General features: G+C 40.0%; 1 protein-coding gene and 1 non-coding gene across 2 annotated transcripts; one reads left to right on the top strand and one right to left on the bottom strand.

Moving 5' to 3' along the window:
* Nucleotides 1-229: 229 nt before the first annotated feature.
* Nucleotides 230-19037, top strand: LNP1 (leukemia NUP98 fusion partner 1). The gene is made up of 4 exons (XM_087861690.1): nt 230-2843; nt 4056-4244; nt 14332-14562; nt 18535-19037. Exons 1-4 carry the CDS (start codon nt 2739-2741, stop codon nt 18682-18684), a joined length of 675 nt encoding a protein of 224 aa, XP_087717816.1. The 5' UTR covers nt 230-2738; the 3' UTR covers nt 18685-19037.
* Nucleotides 19038-19768: 731 nt separating this feature from the next.
* On the bottom strand, nt 19769-19872 carry LOC123784460 (U6 spliceosomal RNA). The gene has a single exon (XR_006777453.1). It is a non-coding gene; the product is annotated as a U6 spliceosomal RNA (small nuclear RNA).
* Between the last annotated feature and the right edge of the window lie 455 nt (nt 19873-20327).

The following is a 20327-nucleotide window of genomic DNA, read 5'->3' as shown; positions in this document are numbered from 1 at the left end:
AGAGAGTGAACCCCTTCTTATGGGCATCTGCAGGTGACCCATGTGGTCCAGTCAGCATCCATGATGCTCTTGTAACTGATGGCCGCATGGAGGGGTCTTAAGTCTGCAGTAGTCCCAGCGTCTCAGTTCTGTTCATTGAGCCTATGTCTGTTTTCCAAGATTGAAATAGTCTGTTACAGATGTTATTAAGTTTCAGCCTACCATCAGGTCCAGGCAATTAGAATCTCTGAATTCAGGATTCCAAAAAAGCCAGCGACTTTTCTTCTTTGGCAGCAGCAAAGATGAGAGACTACAGCGTCTGACAGTGGAGTTCCAAGTTCTTCTAAGCCCCCTTTATCTTGTCAGTCTTTGAGTCCAAATTGACCTTCTGAAAAATATGCACAATTAGTCTAGAAGATCATTGGCCTCTGAGTCAGACATCTGATTTTACAGAAACTTATTACCAAGCTAAAAACTGCTTTTTAAAACTCAAAAAGTGTATTTTCCTGCAGAGATTACTTCTCCTTTTATGTTGTCTGCCTTTTCTCATAGGCTTCAACAGGCAAAAATCATGGGAACAATAATCAGTTATGAATATTCAAAGCTCAGATGTTCAGAGATTTTAAATTTTAATCCATCCAAGCAAAAAGTCCTGTTCTACTAGCACCTTTTGTTGGGCAGCTTTCCCAGATTGGAATAATCCCTTTAGCATTTATGAAATTACAAGCATATAATATTTTATACTGTTTTTTTAAAAGCACATACCCAGAAGCAATAGCTACAAAATAAAAAGCCATTTTAGAAAGTGTCTCTCTCTCACATTTTTTTTTTTGTAAGTTTACTCAAACCTTAGCAGTAAATTCAACACTTTCAGGATTAACATTACAGCTACCGAGAGATCCTGGCTGGAATGCAACAGGCTGCTGGCCCAGTGGGTAGAGTGTTATTTTTCCCCTCTTCTTTTTTTCTGATTTCTCCAAGCACTGTTTTAGCTATATTTCAATGAGTTAGGGTTGTTTTTAATAAATCACACTTCTGACACCATCACCCCCATTTAAGGATTTGCTAGAAGAATCCACAGAGTATAGTTATACTTATGGATGAGATTTATTACACTGAAAGGATACAGAACGGAATTCAAAAAGGGGAAAGGCATATTGGGTGAAGTCTGAAGAAAGCCAGGCACAAGCTTCCAAAAGGTTTGTTGTTGTTGTTTGTTTTTGTTTTTTCCCCATTTTCCCCCATTGAAGTCTTATAGGATGGCAGCACATGCGAAGCGTCTACATGCTCATTAGAGACTTAGTGCCCCTGGTTTTTACTGGGTGCTGTTTACGTGGTACTCTGCTATGGACTAAATGTTGTGATTCTACAAAATTCGTATGTTGAAGCCTAATCTCCAATATGATGGTTTGGAGGTAGTGCCTTTGGGTGGTGAATAGATGAGAAGGTGGAGCCTTCATGAATGGAATTAGTGCCTGTGACAGTTAATTTTATATGTCAATTTTATGGAGTGCCCAGATTAAACACTATCTGGATGTGTCTTTGAAGGTGCTTCTGGACATTTTTTTTTTAAGATTTTATTTTATTTATTCGACAGAGATAGAGACAGCCAGCGAGAGAGGGAACCCAAGCAGGGGGAGTGGGAGAGGAAGAAGCAAGCTCATAGCGGAAGAGCCTGATGTGGGGCTCGATCCCATAACGCCGGGATCACGCCCTGAGCCGAAGGCAGAAGCTTAACCACTGTGCCACCCCGGCGCCCCGCTTCTGGACATTTGAAATGATGCACTTGAATTTGAAATGACGGACTCAGTAAAGTAGATTGTCCTCCCCGGTGTGGTGGGCCTCATCCAATCCAGTTGAGGGTCTGAATAGAACAAAAGACAGAAGGAGGAATTTGCTCTTTTTTCCTGCTTCACTGCATACGCTGGGATATCTCATCTCAACTTCTGCCCTTGGACTGGGATTTACATCATTGGCTCCCTTGGTTATCAGGCCTTTAGACTTGGATTGAATTACACGACTAGCTTTTCTGGGTCTCTAGCTTGCAGATGGCAGATTGTGAAGTTTATCAGTCTCTATAATTGCATAAGCTAATTCCTCATAATAAATCTCCATATTTATATGTGCACATTTTCCAATATTTAAATTGCTTCTGTCTATAAGGCCTTAAAAGAAGGATTCAGAACTCCAAGAGATAGATGTCACTCAAAGAGGTTTTAGAATAAAGTCATATTTCTTTTCTTCAAAATACGTTTAAGCAATAATTAGGTATGACCTGTTCTGGCTTTTCCATCCCCTGATCATAGATTTATTTATTATTGTTTCTGAAATTGGAAGAACAGCCATTTCTGTCTTAAGAGGAATAGAAAAGAAGAGGTTTATCTATAGGTAAGTTTTGTGGACATACCTGCTCCTGCTTCCCCAACAGAAGTTACCTTTCTTTCTTTATTAACAATCAACAGTGGTGGCATACGGTTATATAGTTATAACTTTTCCTTTCTCATCTGGGTCATTGGAAAACAGGCTTTCTGCATTCTGTAATAAAAATATTACAAAGTAACAAGCCTGTATCTCTCACTATTTAAAACAAGAAATAAAAATGTTGCAAGCTCTTTTATGCTTTGGTTACTTTCCCTTAGTAACTTAGAAATTGTGGTACCATGCTCTAGGAACACTGATCACAATTATTAAGCCCCTCTTTTTGTAGCTCTAGGAAGAGTTTACATATAGAAAACAGTCAGGAATACCTCCATCTAAGAATGCAAGCTTTATCAAAGGTTTCTTGGAATACTGGTGGAATGGTGGAAAGAGTCTGGACTTCATTATTCTACTCCGTGCTTCAGACTTGGCTGTGCTGCTTAGTAGTAAGTTCACTTCAGGCAAGTGGTGATCTATTTGAATCTCAATGTCCTTATCTATAAAATGAGGTACAAATCTCCCAGTCACAGTGTTGTCATAATGAAAATACCATATGTAAGATATTCCACTTCATACCTGGCACAAAGGAGGGGCTTAATTTATTAGTCCTGTTATTTCAAAAAAAAAAGCCCACTAAAATATATATATAATATTTATTTCCCACCTGGAAACAACCCAAATGACAACCCCAAATGACTATCAGTAGTAGACTGAATTTTTTTAAATGTGGGATATTCATACAGTGTAGTACTGTAAAGTATCAACTACCATTAGCACAAAAATATGGCTAAATCTCACCAACATAATGTTGAATGACACAAAATAATACATTCTGTATAATTCCATTGAAAGAAAGTTCAATAACAGGTAAAATTAATCTATAGCAACAGCGGTCAGAAGTCATAACGTTTTGGAGGGAGGATAGATTGGAAGAAGGAAAAAGGGAGCCAGCTGGGGTGCTGAAAATGTGTTATGTCTTCTTCACCTGCATGGTGGTGGTTAGGTATAGGCATATGTATGTAAAAATTCATCAGACTGTATGCTTAAGGTTTGTACATTATCCATGCACTATTTATACAGATATAAATAATACATCAATTAAAAAACTGTTCCTTTAAAACCAAGAGCTGGATTTTTGTATCAATATCAATTTTATTTATTAGGAGTATATCTAGCAGTAGATATAACATGCCAATAGCTGGCCATCTTGCAGGCAGTGGTCAGTCTGTCCCTTGTAAGTGGCCCCATTTCAGAGCTAGCCTGGAGCTGACAAGCATATTGTAAGGGTCATGCTCCATCATTATTGACAGCTGGAGATGCCATCACATGCCACCGGCAGCAAAGCACAGGGAAAACCAGGCTGTGGACTGTGCTTCCCACCCTTAGGCTTGGAGGCACAAGCCCCAGCAATGGAAGGATTAAAAAGCCTCAATTTAAAAAGACAGGGGGAGGGGAGGGAATGTGGGCTGCACAATTTATAAATAGACATTCCCCGAGGCTGCCTGATGGTGAAGTGGTTGTTTAGTAAATCTTTCTCCCTTAAGAATCCCATTATCGGAGAACATTCAAAAATACCAGTTTCATTTTGTCTTTTGGGGTAGATCCTGGGTTTCATCAAGTCAGCCCTGTTGGATGATATTTCTTTCTCTCAAATTTAGGGACAGGCCTTCGATAATTTGAATCCGCTACCCATGGAGCACAAAGATGATGATGATGATGATGTGTCTTTTGCCAAATGGATGAGCAGCTTCTGGGGTCACAGCTGGATAGAAGAAAATGAGAGAGGACTCCGGGACCGTCACGGATCACAAGACGCCACTTACAGGAAAACCTCCCTGCCCTGCCCAGTGAGTTATGATCAGAGAACCAGGGGAGAGCTGGACTAGGGGAGGGGATTTCTATTAGATCATTTTTGAAGAAGCCTTTGGTATAAAATCTTCTTTGTTTAAAAATCAGTACTTCTAAACCTTTTTATACCCACAAAAGTCCCTTTTATTATTTTATCTTGTCCTTCAGGGGACCTGAATTTCATTTATTAGGTAAAGATTTCTTCATTTTTAGTATCCTAAGATATCTTTAACTACTATTCAGAGCTCGTGATAAACCCGAGACAATCTTCCTGAGGGTTAATATGACTCGAGCCAAAGGAAAGAAACTTAATGTTATAAATTAGTCTGTGCAGCATCAGGCGTGGGTCAATGTGTGATTTCCGAGTCTTTTTTGAAATACTGAAAATAGCTCTGAGATTTGATGACCTCTGAAGAACTGAGGATTCCACATAATAAATCACTACCTTTGATAAATTTGATATCCTTTTAATTCTGGTTCCCCTTGGGTTTCCCGAGGGGAGAGGGAACCAAAATTTTTCTGCTCTCAGCCCTACTGTTCCATAGGGAAACAGAGCACCCAGTGTCTAGGGGGCAGGATGCAAGCAGGAGAAAGCTCCTGAGAACAGAACGGGTTGGGGGGGGGGGCTGACCAGTGAGGTCTCAGCAGCAGGCTCAGGCGGAGGTTCTCTCTGCTCAACGGCAGGGCTAGAAGACCCTGCAGCAGAGACCTGCGTCCCCTGCTTCACATTACACAGCAAGGATATAGGTTTTCTTTTTCACAAGTCACTTAGGACTCCAGCTATAGAGAATACCTCCCCAAACTTCTGCTTCTGTCGACCCCAGAACCGCGTATGTTTTGGGGCAATGTTATTTTATTTCAGTTTTAGCCTCAGAGTTCCCAGATGCAAAATGCCTGTGAGGGATATTACAGTGGGCATGGCAATGTCTTCTACTCCCAGTGACCAGCAAATTTGAGGAATAAGACCTCTTTAAGACACAAATATTTGAGGATAGATTTCTTACCAAATGCGCACTGAGGCACAAAGGGCAAGTTTCAACAGCTCTTTGAGCTTCAGGTTCCTTATGTAAAAAAGAAGAGAGCTGGACTGGGTGATCTCCGGGAGCTCTTCTTGCTCTAAGAGTCCGTGATTTTGTTGTAGATAAACGCCTGCTTATCATACTCTCATTTTAGTCTCTTACGTTCCGCTCCAAGTGAGGTATTCACAATGTGTGAACCAGACGTACAATTAGTTTCCAGTTTCCAGATAGTGAGAACCAGGGAGAAACAAAGAGAAAAACTGTGATTAGCTATTTATCTCAACAACCCTTTAGAACTGTTGAAAATACAAAAACAAAGGAAGAAACATGACTAATAAAATACAGTTTTGTTGAATACATTTTAGCATCTCTTAGACTTTTAAACCAGAGATAATCCACCCTTTTTAGGGAATCCAGTTTTAGGTTGCAATGTTGTTTGCCTTAAACTATGGGGACTAGCAAGATTTGTTATGTATGGCATTTCTAACAGGGTCTGTATATCTCTTCCTGCTCATACTCGCTTCGAGCATTTGCCTGAATTAACCTGCTTAGATTCTCTAAGTCAACAGTGAATTCCACAATTATCAGACTACATGCAGAAAGTATGTGTTTATTTAAGGAGACAAAGCATGGAATAAAAATGAGCACCTGGCCGAGTAGAGTAGAGAGAGTGTGAGTGTAGAACACAGAGCAGGGGACCCAGGGCGACGTGGGCAGAGTCCTGGAAATAGTCAGGGCTCTGAATGCCCAGATCCAGTCACAAAACACCATATATTTATGACGAAAGCCTATAGTTAGATACTTAGCTTTTCTAACTCTAAAATGTGCTCAGCTTTTTCTTACTTTAGAGATAAGAGATAGGTTTTCATTTGTGTGCGTGTGTTTTGCTTTGAGCTCAATCAATAACTTGAAAAGCTTACTTTTAGCCTTGTCTCTTTTCTTCTCTCCCCACTGCTCCCATCTAAGGTCTTCCCCCCACAACCTATTAATAACCTATTTTCATCTATATATTACATGCATAGGAAGAGAAGAGCTTCCCCTTCCTTTCCCATTTGAATGTGGTTTCTAAAATGGCTTTTAGCCTCATGATTCCTGCAAAACCATAGCAATGGAGGCTTGGTTCATTGAACATATTTATTGAACACCTACTATGTGCCAGGCGTCACTTACGCTAGGCACTATAGGCTTAGAGGGTACAAGAAGACATACATGATCTCTGTGCTTGTGGAACTTCTGGTCTAGTGGAAAATACAAATCTGGCAGAAAGAACAAGGCAGACAAGGGGTAAAGCTTGGTCCTTCTCGGAGAACACTACTTTTTGACAAGACTCAGTATAATAATCGTGATAGCTGATTTAAAGTAAATTAAAAAAATCTAACTTTACTGTCCTGATGTTCTCAGGGGGAAAAAAGGACAGTAATATGAAGTCTCTTTCATGAAGTGAATGGATATGCCTTCTACCTCCAGCACCACATGAATACAAACTTGAAGTAAAACGGTTCCCATATTCCTTATTTACTCTGCTCATTGAAAGTGGATTTTTAATACTTTAGTCTATGCAGCTCTCTAGTCATCTTCTTCAGCTTAGCATGGTTCTCTTAACATTGTTGGGCCTGGTGGAAGGGAGGATTATGCTAAATGAAAGGACTCCCAGGAGGAACTGAGTCACCTGGCCTAGGGCTTTGCTAACTCCCGACGGACTTTTCCAGTGCTTCCTCTGTGTTCCGGGGTAGGCACAGTACGTGCTTGCCCACATGATATCATTTGAGGGGATATAATATGAGTCTCTACCTGTGTGTACCCAAAGGACTTTTTTTCTTTTAAAAAATAATCACCTTTAACCATTTTTTGTATTCTCTCTTCATATTCTCAACTTAAAGCAGTAGAAGATATTTTTAATTTTTAGTTTTATCCCTGAATGACCTGCATAGGTCATGCTCATGGCTACACACTCTCATCATTACAGTATCTCACTGCAGGGGTGGTTCTCCTGCAGTTGCTCACTCCATGGACAGGGTGGGGCATGGTCCCCTTAGAGGATTTCTCACAAACCTGAAGAGAGGGAATACCCTAAAGTTTCATGACTAATGTAGTTTCTTGTTTTTGAGGTTAAATTTTTAGTTCATTTCAATAGGAGACAATGCCTTAATCCCCAACATGAAACTTGTGATAGTTTTTTTTTTTTTTAAGATTTTATATATTTATTTGAGAGAGAGAAAGAGCACAAGCTGGGGGGAGGGGCAGAGGGAGAGGGAGAAACAGACTCCCCGCTGAGCAGGGAGCCGGATATGGGACTTGATCCCAGGACCCTGAGATCATGACCTGAGCCCAAGGCAGACACTTAACCAAGGGAGACACCCAGGTGCCCCGAAACTAGTGATAGATTCACGCAAGAGTAACGACTCTGCAGAAGGACTTCTGGCGTAATGTTCTATGGGTTTGTTTTCTCTCTTCTACTAGATGTAGAGGAGTTGCTGGGAAGGCAGCAGAGTCAAGCGGCTAAGGGTGGGGGAGGGAGGCAGCCTTGCAGGGTCTACCACTAGCAGCATAACTGACTGAGTCACTTACCTCTCTCTGCTTCAGATTCCCTATACGTAAAGGGGATCGATGGTAGTAGTGGATACCGCATAAGGGTATAGTGAAGATTCAAAGAGTGATTTATCTAATGGAATTAGGACATTGCCTGGTACCTAGTAAGCACCTGTGTTTCTTATTATTATGTGCTGGAAGTGTTGAAAGTTGGATTTTTTCCCCAGATGTTGCTTCAGTTAATTACTGCAAAAAGTCTTTCATTTTGCCTTTCCCTCATTGTCTTTAATGTTTCTTTCTTGTTTATACTACAGTGAGAAGACAGTAGGTAATTTTATATTCAAGTTTGGCATATGGCATATGTTCTATTATGGACTGAATGTCTCCCCCACCCCCACCAAATTCATATGCTTTACTGTCCTGATGTTAGGATTGGCCCTAACCCCCACAGTGGATGGTATGTGGAGATGACGCCTGTGGGAGGTAATGAGATGTAGATGAGCTCATGAGGGGGCCCTATCAGATGGGATTCCTAGAGACACCAGAGAGCTTGTCTTTCTCTCTCTCTCTCTCTCCTCACTGCCGTGCACTGAGGAAAGACCAGACAAGCACAGAGAGAGAAGGTAGCCATCTGCAAGGCAGGAAGAAGGCTCTCACTGGGAACAAAATCTGCCATCTCCTTCATCTTGAACTTCCCAGCATCCAGAACTGTGAGAAGTACATTTCTATTGGTTAAACCAGCCAGCCAGTCTATGGTATTTTGTTCTGACAGCTTGAGCTAAGCGGTGTCCATACCAAGAATGATGATCACTGGGCAGTGGAGGACTAGTGATGAAAATACTACTGTGCAAGACCGCATTTAATGTCATTTGGAATGATCTCAGTGGCATGTGGTTTAGATGGACTTAGTTTGGTTACTCCAGTTCCTGGGTGAGCGAGACAAGTCCTTGAATTGTTCCCTAGGAGAAGATTCCAGGTGCATGAGGCATAGTGCCGTAAGCTCCAAGGAGCTCTACCTACCACTCTCCTTTGTTTAGCGAGTTGTGGGTTATGTTAGGGTCTTGATGACAGTGTCCCAAGGGTTTACTGAGTAACAGTCTGACAGAGCAGGGTCTATTTATTTCCTCAATTAAAAAAATATTTTACTCAATAGTTTAGAATATCCTCTGTGGATAGTATTGAGCTGACCTTTGTTATTTCTAAAAGAGCTCTACTGTTTACCAGTTGAACATTTGAGTTTTTTTTTCCTCCCAATGCTGTTTCCATAGATAGCAATTTACAACCCTCTTGGCTCTTATGATAGCATTAGACTCCATTATAAAATATTCCTCACATAAAATTCTTTTACATTAATTCCTAAAGACCTACAAATTATTATTAGTTTGGTAATAGAATTCTGTTATAACTGGTCATTGTCAGCAGTCACATTTACAGGAAATTTCACATAGAAATAGAATGAAGTTGTTGCTGCTGTTGAAGATAAAGGTTTAAGATTATTACTTCAAAAAATAGATGTGACTTTTAGGCATGCCACTTTATCTCTTGAGTTAAGTCATATAAGTTTTAGGCAAGTCACTTAGCTGACCTAAGATTCATTTTCCTCATTTGTAATAGGGGAAGAATGACTCCCTTCCAGGATTTGTTCTGAGGTTAGAGATCAAGGACGTGGTCCCCAGAGAGCCTGGTACACTATGACTCAACATGGGTCTTATTCTCCCAGCACCTGGAACTTTCTCCTCATTGTTCCTTAACTTGCTGTTAATGGATGGCTTGGGTACTTCCATTTACACAGAGGGCAGGACGGGTACAATTGAAGGTGATTGCAGTTAAAGCCAGGATAAAGAATATCAAGTAGTTAAACTCTTCAGGAGACAATATTACGTGACCAATTTTTTAAAAATGTTTTAAAGGTTTTGTTTTTAAGTACTCTTCAACCAACGTGGGGCTCGAACTCACTACTCCGAGGTCAAGAGTCACGCACTCCACTGACTGAGCCAGCCAGTCACCCCATTAATTTTTTTTAAAGATTTTATTTATTTATTTGACAGAGAGAGAGAGCGCGCGCGCGCAATCGGGAGGAGCAGCAGAGAGAGAGGGAGAAGGGGCTTGATCCCAGGACTCTGAGGTCATGACCTGAGCCAAAGGCAGATGCTTAACCTACTGAGCCACCCAGGAGCTGCCCGCCCCCCACTAATTTCTTCTTGAGTGAGAACCTATGCCTTGGGTCGGAAAGTGCAGAGGGTTTTTTCTTTGACAGGAATTGTTTTCTGGGGTCGCAGTGGAAACAGCTGTGGTGCTGAACACACTCTTCTGTAAGGCATGTCAGGGTGGTCACTGCTCTGAAGATGGCCCCTGCAGCGCCCTTTGTGTTTGTGGCTTTGTCGTCTGGGACCCCAGCTGGTGAGCTCAGAGTGAAGGGATCCCATTCCACAGGGCAGAACCTGCCTCATAGTGTGGGAGGGAGAGCTATAGGCCTGGTCCATGGCTGGCGGGTGACAAGTGCATACTTGGCCAAAGCAAGCTATGTATGAAGGGCACTATTTCGTGTCTTTGTCAGGAAAATTCCATTGGAAGGGCATATAAAATCCCAAAAGTAGAGCTTGCATGGTACGTAAACATATTTAAAAATGGGAGTTCTCCCTGTAATCAATGAGAGAGCTCTTTGAGCCTGTTTCCCACAAAGTCACACACCACAACAAACGAACCAAAAGACCTATCTGATAGGAGATTATTAAGTTTATACTCTCTATATATTGTGATAAAACACTTGCCATTCTTTTTAGGCCTCTCAATGGAAGAGAACATTTGAATAACATCCTCATTTCATTCCCAGCCTCAAATTTTTAAGTTTTATTTTTCAAGTTTTATTGTGGTAAGAGCACTTAACGTGAGATCTACCCTCTCGGCAGATTTTTAAGTTCTCATTTAAGTTAACGAGAAGCACAGTGCTGTACAGTACAACTCCAGAACTCACTCGTCTTGCCTAACTGGAATTTCATACCCAATGATTAGTGACTTCCGTTTCCCCCTTCTCTCAGGCCTCGGAGACCATTCTATTTCTTGCTTCTTTGGGTTTGACGATTTTAAATACCTCATGTAAGTGCAGTCATTCAGTATTTGTCCTTCTGTGTCTCATTCTCAATTTTTGAAAGTATCATTTTTTTCCTGATTATATAATACGCCATCACTGCAGAAAACTTGGAAAATACTAAAACAAAAATAAAAAATCCCACAGCACAAAGAAAAACTTTCAAGGCATTTGGGTATATATTACCCATCTTATGATACTACCCTACTTCAAGCCCTGCCCCTCCCTCCCTCCTCCAAGACGGTCATGCTCAACAGGCTTCTTTTCCTTCCACTCTAGCAAGCTCTTCTGTGGCAGGGCGTCTGAACATATGGGGCTCATCCTGAGGCAGAAACGTGTTCCCTGTTCCCTAATTAACCCTGCTCATCCTTCAGATTGTATCTTAATCATCAAAGCTTCACAAAAGTCTCCCCTGACCCTCCTAGCCACTCCAACACCCACCCGAACATACATAAGTTTACCTTGTTCTATCCTCTCTAGGCACCTTGAACTTTTCCTTTATAGCGTTTGGCCAAGGCTGTAGGCATGTGCCCTATTTGTTTAATGTCCATCTCCCAACATAATCTCCAAGAGGGGGACACTGTGCCTGTTTGGCTTCCCAATTCATCCAAAGCACCAAGTACCATGTCTTACCTATAACAAATGGAAAAACATGCACAAATTTACCTCCTATCTTTTAGTAGCTTTACAAGTCTTTAACCATATTTTTGATTATTGTTTGATAGAAAGTTTCTAGATATGTGTGTTAGTTTGCCATAACAAAATACCACAGACTGGGTGACTTAAAGCAGAAATTTGTTTTCTCACAGTTCTGGCAGTTAGAAGTCTGAGATAAAGGTGTCAGCAGGTTTGGTTTCTTCCAAGGCCTCTCTCCTTGGCTTACAGATGACCACCTTGCTGTGTCCTCACGTGGTCTTTCCTCTGTGTGAGCATATTCCTGGTGTCTCTCTGTGTATCCAAATTTCTTTCACTTATAAGAGCATCAGCCAAACCAGTAGGACCCACTATAATGGTCTCAACTTAATCATTAGAGGCCCTACCTCCAAATAGAGTTATAGATGTATAGTATAGATGTACTCACATAAGACTTCAACATATGAATTTGGGGCAGAGGAATACAATTCAGCAAATAACAACATGCAATGGATAGATCCAAAGGGGGGAGTATTTTAAGGCCTCTGACACGTATTTCCAACAGTTTTCTAGGAAGGATGTACGTATTTGTAGTCCTACCAGCAAGGAAGACAAGTGCCTATCTCCCTGCACTCTTGCCAGTGTTGGTACCATTAAATAACATTCTTTTTTTTTGCTAACCTGAAAGACGAAATTGTATATTATTTCATTTTCCATAATTTTTGACTACTAGTAGGCACAATTTTTTACCAGTTGGTATTTCTTTTTCTTTCATTCTTTATACATTTATTCATCTTATATATATACATTTTTTTAATTAAGATTTTATTTTTAAGTAATCTTTACACCTGATGTGGGGCTCAAACTCACAACTCCAAGATCAAGAGTCACATGCTCTTCTGACTGAGCCAGCCAGGTGCTATATATTTAATGAACTCATGTTATGAATAGGGCAAAGTGCTGCATACTGGGATTCTAGCAGAGAATGACACGTAGCCCTTGATGTGATGGGGCATATAGTCTAATGGATGAGAGACATGTAACAAAATTACCCAAAATATTGATTATGGTCATGATAAGTATCATAAAGGAGAAGTAGGAGACCCCAGCAGGGCATCTAACTGGCACCCGAGCCCCCCAGGGTGGTAGGAAAGTGTTTCTATGGAAGTGCAGAGTGACTGAAGTTGAGATTAGCCGTTCCCTGGGGTAATGGGGTGGGGTGGTGAGTGGTCATGAGCTGAGAGGACCCCCTGTGAAAGTGCCTGTGTTGGGTAGGAGCAAGTGAGCTAGAGGAAGTGACTAACCAGTGAGGCCGTCACTGAAGGTGTGCGTGGTGCAAGATGAGGTACAAAATAAAAAGCAATCAGATGTGACTTGGTCAGTGCTCTAACTACTCTGGCTGTTGTGGGAACGACGAAATAAATGGGCAAGAGTGGATATAGGATATTCACAATGGGGAGGCTGCTTCTATAATCTGGGTGAAAAATAATCTGGGTGGCTTGGATTACGGTAGTAAGAGTGACGCTGGAAAAGAGTAGATAGTTTTTGAGAGACATTTGAGAGATGGAATCTACTGGCTTGGCAAGAGAATGGCTTGAATTACGGATCTGAGTGAGTGAATGGTGATGCCATCTTCTAAGTTAGGGCACACGTGAGGAGCAGGTTTGGGGAGGAGAAATGATGAGTTCAGATTTGCACAAGTCAGGCTGAGTGCCAGTGGGATACTACGAGGGAACTTGAGGGGGCAGAAACTCAGAGGAGATGTCTGGGCTAACAATATAAATTAGGAAATCAGATGATAGCTAGAAATTGAAGCCTGAGGATGAGATATTTAGGGAGACAGTATAAGAAGGGAAGGAAGACTAATTTAGAACCTGGAGGAACCCCAACAGTTATGAACAGTTAGGAGGAGAAGTGAGCAAAAAGGTCTAATCTGAAACACAGTGGCAGAAAGATCACCCTCGGGGATGCAGTGGTAGAAGACAAGGAAAGATTGTTTCCGGGGGGCCACACGGGCTACTGGATTGAATGCTACCGAATGATTAAAGACCAAAAGTGCACAGAATTTGGTGACATTGAGTCAATATCCTGACCAAAATCAGTCCTGGGTGCAAAAGCTAGATTGGAGTGGGTTGGGAAGCGAGAGAAATTGAGAGAACATTTCTTTCAAGATTGCCTTTCTGAGCTGTCTGTCCTTTAATTATTTTCTAATTATGACTTTAACATTGGTGTTATTGTATTATATGGCCTCTATGTTTGCCTGTATGCGTGTGAGATATACTTATTTATTTTCAGGATATCTATTAAAGATTACTGACATGTAGCAAATATTTTTAAAATTTAAAAATCTACCATTAATTTTGTTTATATTGCTTGTGATGCACATTGGCTTTATTTTTATGTAGTAAATTTTTTTCCTTATGACTTTTCCCATTGTTCTTTTGCTTAGAAGTTCTTTCTCCATATAGAAATCACATAAATATTCACCTTTGCATTATTTCTTAAACATTTATGGCTTCATTACAGTTTTTTCTTTATAATTTCAGAATTTATTTTTACATATCAATTTAAAGCTTGGAATGCTTCATTATTCTACCCTAATGCTGAAGGATGCACAAAGCTAGTCTTGGGAAGTTCTACTTAATGTTTTAACTAATGACCCTACTTCATTGTAGGAGGAAGGCCCTACTGATCAAAACAATAAAATTTCAGTTCAACATGAGATTTGTTTAGTTGGTAATTTATGGATATTCTGTCCCTGTGCTAATATTGTACAGTCTCTTTATATTGCAAAAAATTTTTATTCTGTATTCCCAGTTTCCTGCGCTTCCCAGAATCACATCGTCTGATAGCCATCGCAGAAGGCATTCTCATGAGGACCAGGGATTTCGATGCCATACCCGCACGCTGGATTACAGAAAATGCTCAGCAGATGAGTCATTCAAGGAGCCACTGGAATCAAAAGGAAGAGCCCACTCCAAAATTCAAGCATTTTCAGAGTCCTTTGAACAGCAACTGTGCTTTAGAACCAAACGCTCTGTCTCTTTGGTACGTAACAGAATTATTGAATATTTAACCACTTTAGAAAAGGAAACCCAAACGGTTCATCCTCCCCAAGTTTGAGGAGAACAAATCTAACTTCTTCATTTACAGCCTAGTGATGAGGTGTTTGAAAAATGACAGTTTTAGATAGCCCAGATGTATATAAATTTTATTATTATTTTTATTGGAAATACCTGGTGTAGGAAGAATTCCTGGAGAACCGTAGGTGAAATGTTTTTGTCACTGAGGTCCTCTGGTTCTTTGAGACAATTTTTGTCACTCTTATAAGTAATTGTGACTTGTTCTTTCACTATTTGAAGAAGGAAAAACTACCCCAACTGTTCCTGTCCTTTCATATTTAATCCAGTAGCAAATAGTGTATGATGGTGGTGTGTTCCCCTGTACTTCTATTTTTTTTAAAGATTTTATTTATTTATTTGACAGAGAGAGTGAATGACAAAGAGAGCACAAGCTGGGGGAATGAAAGAGGGAGAGGGAGGAGCGGGTTTCCCACTGAGCAGGGAGCCTTCTGTGGGACTTGATCCCAGGACCCAGAGATCATGACCTGAGCTGAAGGTAGATGCTTAACTGACTGAGCCACCCAGGCACCGTCCCCTGTACTTCTAAAAAGTACGTGGAAGGAATTCTCTAAACATTAGTAAGTATCCAGGAGTATGAGCTGTCCAGGCATTCACAGTGGGCTATGGGAGTCTAAGTAAAACACAAAGGAGAGACAGGTATGAAGTGGGGGAAGAGTGGAAACTCCATTGATGATACATAAAGTGATAGACTAGAGATCAGTTAATTTGGGGATAGTTTTTGAACTCTGCAACATGTTCACTGAGTGGCCTTGAGCAAAATAACTTCTTTTTTCTTTTTTTTTGTTTTTTTGTTTTATTTTGGAATAATAATGTGTCTCTGCCATGTACTAGGCAGAATAAATAAGTGACCAGGTGTATTGCCACCTGGTTCTTGAGCTGTGTTCTGTGGATGTACAGAGGAAGACGTGTGGCTGCCTCCTAGCTCATTGCCCATCTGAACACAGTGCTTTCTGCTTAGCAGTGATGGCTGTTGGGACTGTCTCCATGCATTTTGCCTCATAGGTGGCACCTCACTTTTATCAGAGAGTGACCCTGTGTATGATTCCCCATTCAGTAGGCCGCTCTCTCCACCTGATCAAAAGAGGAATAGGGCACTGGTTGTTATGTGCAACTAATGAATCGTTGAACACTATAGCAAAAACTAATGATGTTACCATACCTAAATCTAATTAAGAGTTCCTGTTTTGTCTTTTCTTTATATTGTTTCTTTAAAAAAATGGTTTCAGACTTAGAACAGTATCTCAAGAGTAGTACAAAAAAACCCATTCTTCATTTAGATTTCCTCCAAATGTTAATGTGTTATATTTACTTATATCCTCTCTCCTCTTCCAACCCCCCAAACAAGGGCAGGAGAACATTCTGTTACAGAAACACAGTACAATAATTAAACTCAGGAAATCAACACCAATATAATACTTTTATATCTAATTTATTGATCTCGTTCACATTTTACCAGTTGTCTTAATAATATTCTCTATAGTGAAATTCTAGATCATGTGTGGCAACCAATTTTCATTGGTTTTATTCTGGAACAGTCCCTCAGTCTTTCCTTGTCTTTCACGACACTGACATCTGAAGAGTACAGGCCAGTTATCTTTTAGAATGATGCCTAATTTGGGTTTATCTGATAGTTCCTCATGATTAGATTTAGATTATGAACTTTCAGCAGGAATATAACAGGAGTGCACAAATTCCTGTTTTAAAATTACATGTTCAAGTCATTAATTATATTAATTCAGGAGACATATCAGTTTTTTCTGGAGCAAGTTACGGTATAAGTGTATTTTGAAAAAAATTTTAATCTGAACTGTTCTTTGTTGATTCTGATGTCCTCAGAAAAAATTTCATATAACAACACATCTTACGTAACTGCTTGCATGATACCATTTGCTAATAATATAAGCCCTAACAGTGTGTGAACATGAAATCAGTTCTCTAATTTAAAGAGATACTCATCACATTATCCCTAAAATAGCAAATGTTAGCGAATATTTCATTTCCCATGCTCTTCCTTTTGAGTGCCAAGGCAATCAATTTAGAATTTTCAACTTCTTGACTCAAGAACTCTTCTCACAGTTCCATATAATAGCTAGAAACCTGCTAGGAATTTACAAAATCATTTAATTTTTTTCATATTACATATATAAACATAGAGGATAGATAATTTTATTAAATATTTTATATCAATTTTAAAGAGTATTTTATAGTTTATCCTTTTGTAAAATTAAAAGTTTAGAACATACATATAGTTTAAAACTTGTTCTTATTTAACAATTGACATACGTTTCTAAAGCTAACTACACTAAAAAGTGTAGTTCATCAGCAAATCTAAAACTGATTTATATTTTGATTGGGGGCCAAATGTAGAGTAATGTGTAGATTAAAATTTTATATCCTTTAGCATCAAAAAGATCTGAAGGTAATTTTGTGACCTGATCATGACCAACAACATTAAATTCTTTCATTTTGGTATTGAAAACCTCAGTTGTCTTATTTTGATAATTTTTTACATTTTGTTTCTAAACAATGAGATAAGAAAAAAGATTTCAGTTCATTACTTACAAGCATTTCTCAGATAGTCTTTATTTTCAATGAGGGAAAAGCCATCACTATTTTGAAAATACTATCCCTATATTTCCTCTTTTTTATACTGTTCTTATAGGTTTTGGAGATATTCATGACTGCTACGTAGGCACTTTGATCAGGCTGATGATCTAATACGACGGTAGGGCTAATGAAAATAATCCGAGGGCACACTTAACCGAACTAACACAATTTTTAAGTTTCTCTTAACTTGTATCTTAGCTTCATTTGTTTCTCTTTGTGACTCTGGCCACTGGACCAGTACAGATAGAAATCAAACAATCTAGGTATAAAAACGATTTAGCACTGAAGAGTAGCTGACACTGCGGCAGTAACCAGACACCCTCATGACTCAGCCTGCAGGGTGGAGTCAAGACGGGCACTCATCGCAGCGCATACTCACTTGACAGCCACTCAGGCGTTTCCCCAGCGTTTCCCGTTCAAATGGAGGAGGGGGAGAGTCATGATGTTATTTGTTTATTTTTAAAAATAGAAGTGTAAGTAGATGCCATCACCACCTTAATTAATGCCATTCTTTTGTCAGTAATTCCTTCGAAAGACACTCCTTGACCATGGAAAGGAGAGAAGCCTTCCCCCTTCCCACCTCATACTTCCCTATCATATCACCACCCTGTTTGGTCATTATCATTGCACTTATCACTGTCTGTGATGTTCTTGTTTCCTCTTAGGCTTATGGGTTGTCTGTCACTCTCCACCTAGGGGTAATATTGAAGAAGGAGGGTTTCTTTGGTTAGTACTGTATCTCCTGATCTTAGAACAGTCGTGTGTGCTCAATAAACCAGTGAATGTGGACCCCTGGGCAACCAGCTGGGGAATGGTAATGTGCTTGGATGTCATTTCCTCAGCACTTCATTCTTCACATAGTCCTCACATTAGAACTGCAGGCAAACCCTCCTGTTAATGTAATTAAAGAAGTAGACACTGGGAGGTTAGAATCATCCCATATATCATTCACTTGCCATATTCCTTTTCAGAAAGCACCAGGAGACTATTAATCATATCCCGTGGAATCACATCCCTCTATACCTCAGGGCTGTGTACGGGTTGAGTTTCCTCCCTAGACCTTCTGCCGACACCCAAGGCCCCATTCCTTTTATTTATGACTAAAACCTTTAGCAACACCCCTGGGCTCCTGTGAATTTATTATGAGAAGCTAAGATGTGGAAGTCTACTAAATGGCCAGGGCTTTCTTCATTTCTGAGTTAGGAGAAATGTGGCTTGTTGTCAGCTGTCAGCACATTTCTCCGCCTTTTTTCTGACCTTTCTCTTGCAGGGACCTGAGAGCAGAAAGGAGAGAAGCGAAAGGGAATGCCTGAGGATGGAGATAAAATCTCGAAAGAAAGTGGAGGAAAGAAGGAACTCTAGGAAGGAAGAACACGGAGAAGCATACATGTCCCCCTTGCTTGAAAAAGAGCCCAAATAGTATTTTGTTTCCACATCATGTCTCCAGATACCACTGTGGGTTTTGGGTCCCAGTACGCCAGGCCAGGTGGTGGTAGCTGTGACGAGGGTCCGCAGCTGCTGAGTGACTGCGGTGGGGGGTGGGTGCAGCTGCTCCCCAAGATGACTCGCCCTCGACTCCAACTGCTTCTGATGTCTTAGTCAAGAGTGTGATGTGCTATGTTGTCCTTTTATGGGAATAAGGAGAATGAAAGGTATTTTAATAGAATGAGTGATTCTTAAAAATGTAAAGAAAGATATTTAAAGAGCCACCCACCCGTCTTCACTAACTCTTCTTCCACATCAACCGTGCAAATCATTTTAAATAAAAGTCATTGGTGTGACTCTAAGTTTACTTCTTTATCAGAAGTAATTATATAAGTATGTCTAATGGCCGTCGTTGAATGAGAACTGGTAATTAACATGCCACATACCTTGCCGAGTTCTTCAATGCCTTACCTAGAATAATCCTCACTACTCCGAGGTGGGACCTATTCTTTTCACTTGCTAGTTGAGGAAATGGAAATTTAGACATGTCTGGGAACTCATCGGTGAGGTGGCAGAGTTAGGGCCAGAGCCCAGTTCATTTTGACTCATGCTCCTAACCTGAGGCAGGACCTTCATTTCCCTTTAGCCCTGGCTCCTAACTTGGTGTGTGTGTGTGTGTGTGCGATGTGCATGGGATGAGTGGATGTGAATGAGAAAAGCAGGAGCTGGAAATAACTTATGATTTTGATTACATGGGTGGAGACTGATTTTTTTGAGGTCAGCTTTATGCTCTGGGTTTTAACTTTATGAGACCGTATTCTTATTTTTTTAGATTTTATATTGAGACATAACTGACATGTAACATTATGTTAGTTTCAGGTGTACAACATAATGATTTGATATTTTTAATATATTATGAAATTATCACCACAGTAAGTCTAGTTAACATCCATTATCACACATAGTTACCAGTTTTTTTTCTTGTGATAAGAACTTTGAAGATCTACTCTCTCAGTAACCTGCAAATATACATTATTACTATTGTCACCATGCTTACCTTATATCCCATGACTTATTTAAAAAATATTGAATGCTCCATGAATTTACGTGTCATCCTTGCTCAGAGGCCATGCTAATCTCCATATCATTCCAATTCTAGTATATGTGTTGCTGAACTGAGTACTTCTTTTTTTTTTAATTTTCAGCTTTATTGCGGTACAATTGACAAATAAAATTATACATTTTAAATTGTACAAACATGATGATTTGACATATGCATGCTTTGTGGAATGATTACCACAATCGGGTTAATTAACACATTGAGGCCATATGCTATCACTATTTTTCTTCCCTAGAAGAAAAGATACTAGAACGCTCCCTATTTATTCTTTTTTTTATATTGAAGTATAACTGACATTTAACATTCTATTAGTTTCAGGTGTACAACATAATGATTTGATTTTTGTATATTTTGTGCACTGCAATAAGTCTCATTAACATCCATCATCACATGTAGTTACATGTTTTTTTTCTTATGATGAGAACATTTTTTTTTCCATTAAAAAAAACTAGCTTTAGGGGCGCCTGGGTGGCTCAGTCAGTTAAGCGTCTGCCTTCGCCGCAGGTTATGATCCCAGG

This window comes from Ursus americanus, chromosome 4 (genome assembly GCF_024610735.1).
Source record: "Ursus americanus isolate L20-20 chromosome 4, mUrsAme1.1.p, whole genome shotgun sequence".
In the NCBI taxonomy this organism is placed as follows: Eukaryota; Metazoa; Chordata; class Mammalia; order Carnivora; family Ursidae; genus Ursus; species Ursus americanus.
The sequence above is the reverse complement of the archived record's forward strand: the minus strand, read 5'-3'. Positions and strand labels throughout refer to the sequence as shown.

What these genes read in the sequence shown, in the direction of transcription:
- LNP1 (XM_087861690.1), top strand. Translation starts at nt 2,739, where the DNA reads ATGCAAGCTTTATCAAAGGTTTCTTGGAATACTGGTGGAATGGTGGAA. An exon ending in AAACCTCCCTGCCCTGCCCA is followed by an intron (nt 4,245 to 14,331) that starts GTGAGTTATGAT and finishes CTGTATTCCCAG; the next exon opens with TTTCCTGCGCTTCCCAGAAT. An exon ending in CCAAACGCTCTGTCTCTTTG is followed by an intron (nt 14,563 to 18,534) that starts GTACGTAACAGA and finishes TTTCTCTTGCAG; the next exon opens with GGACCTGAGAGCAGAAAGGA.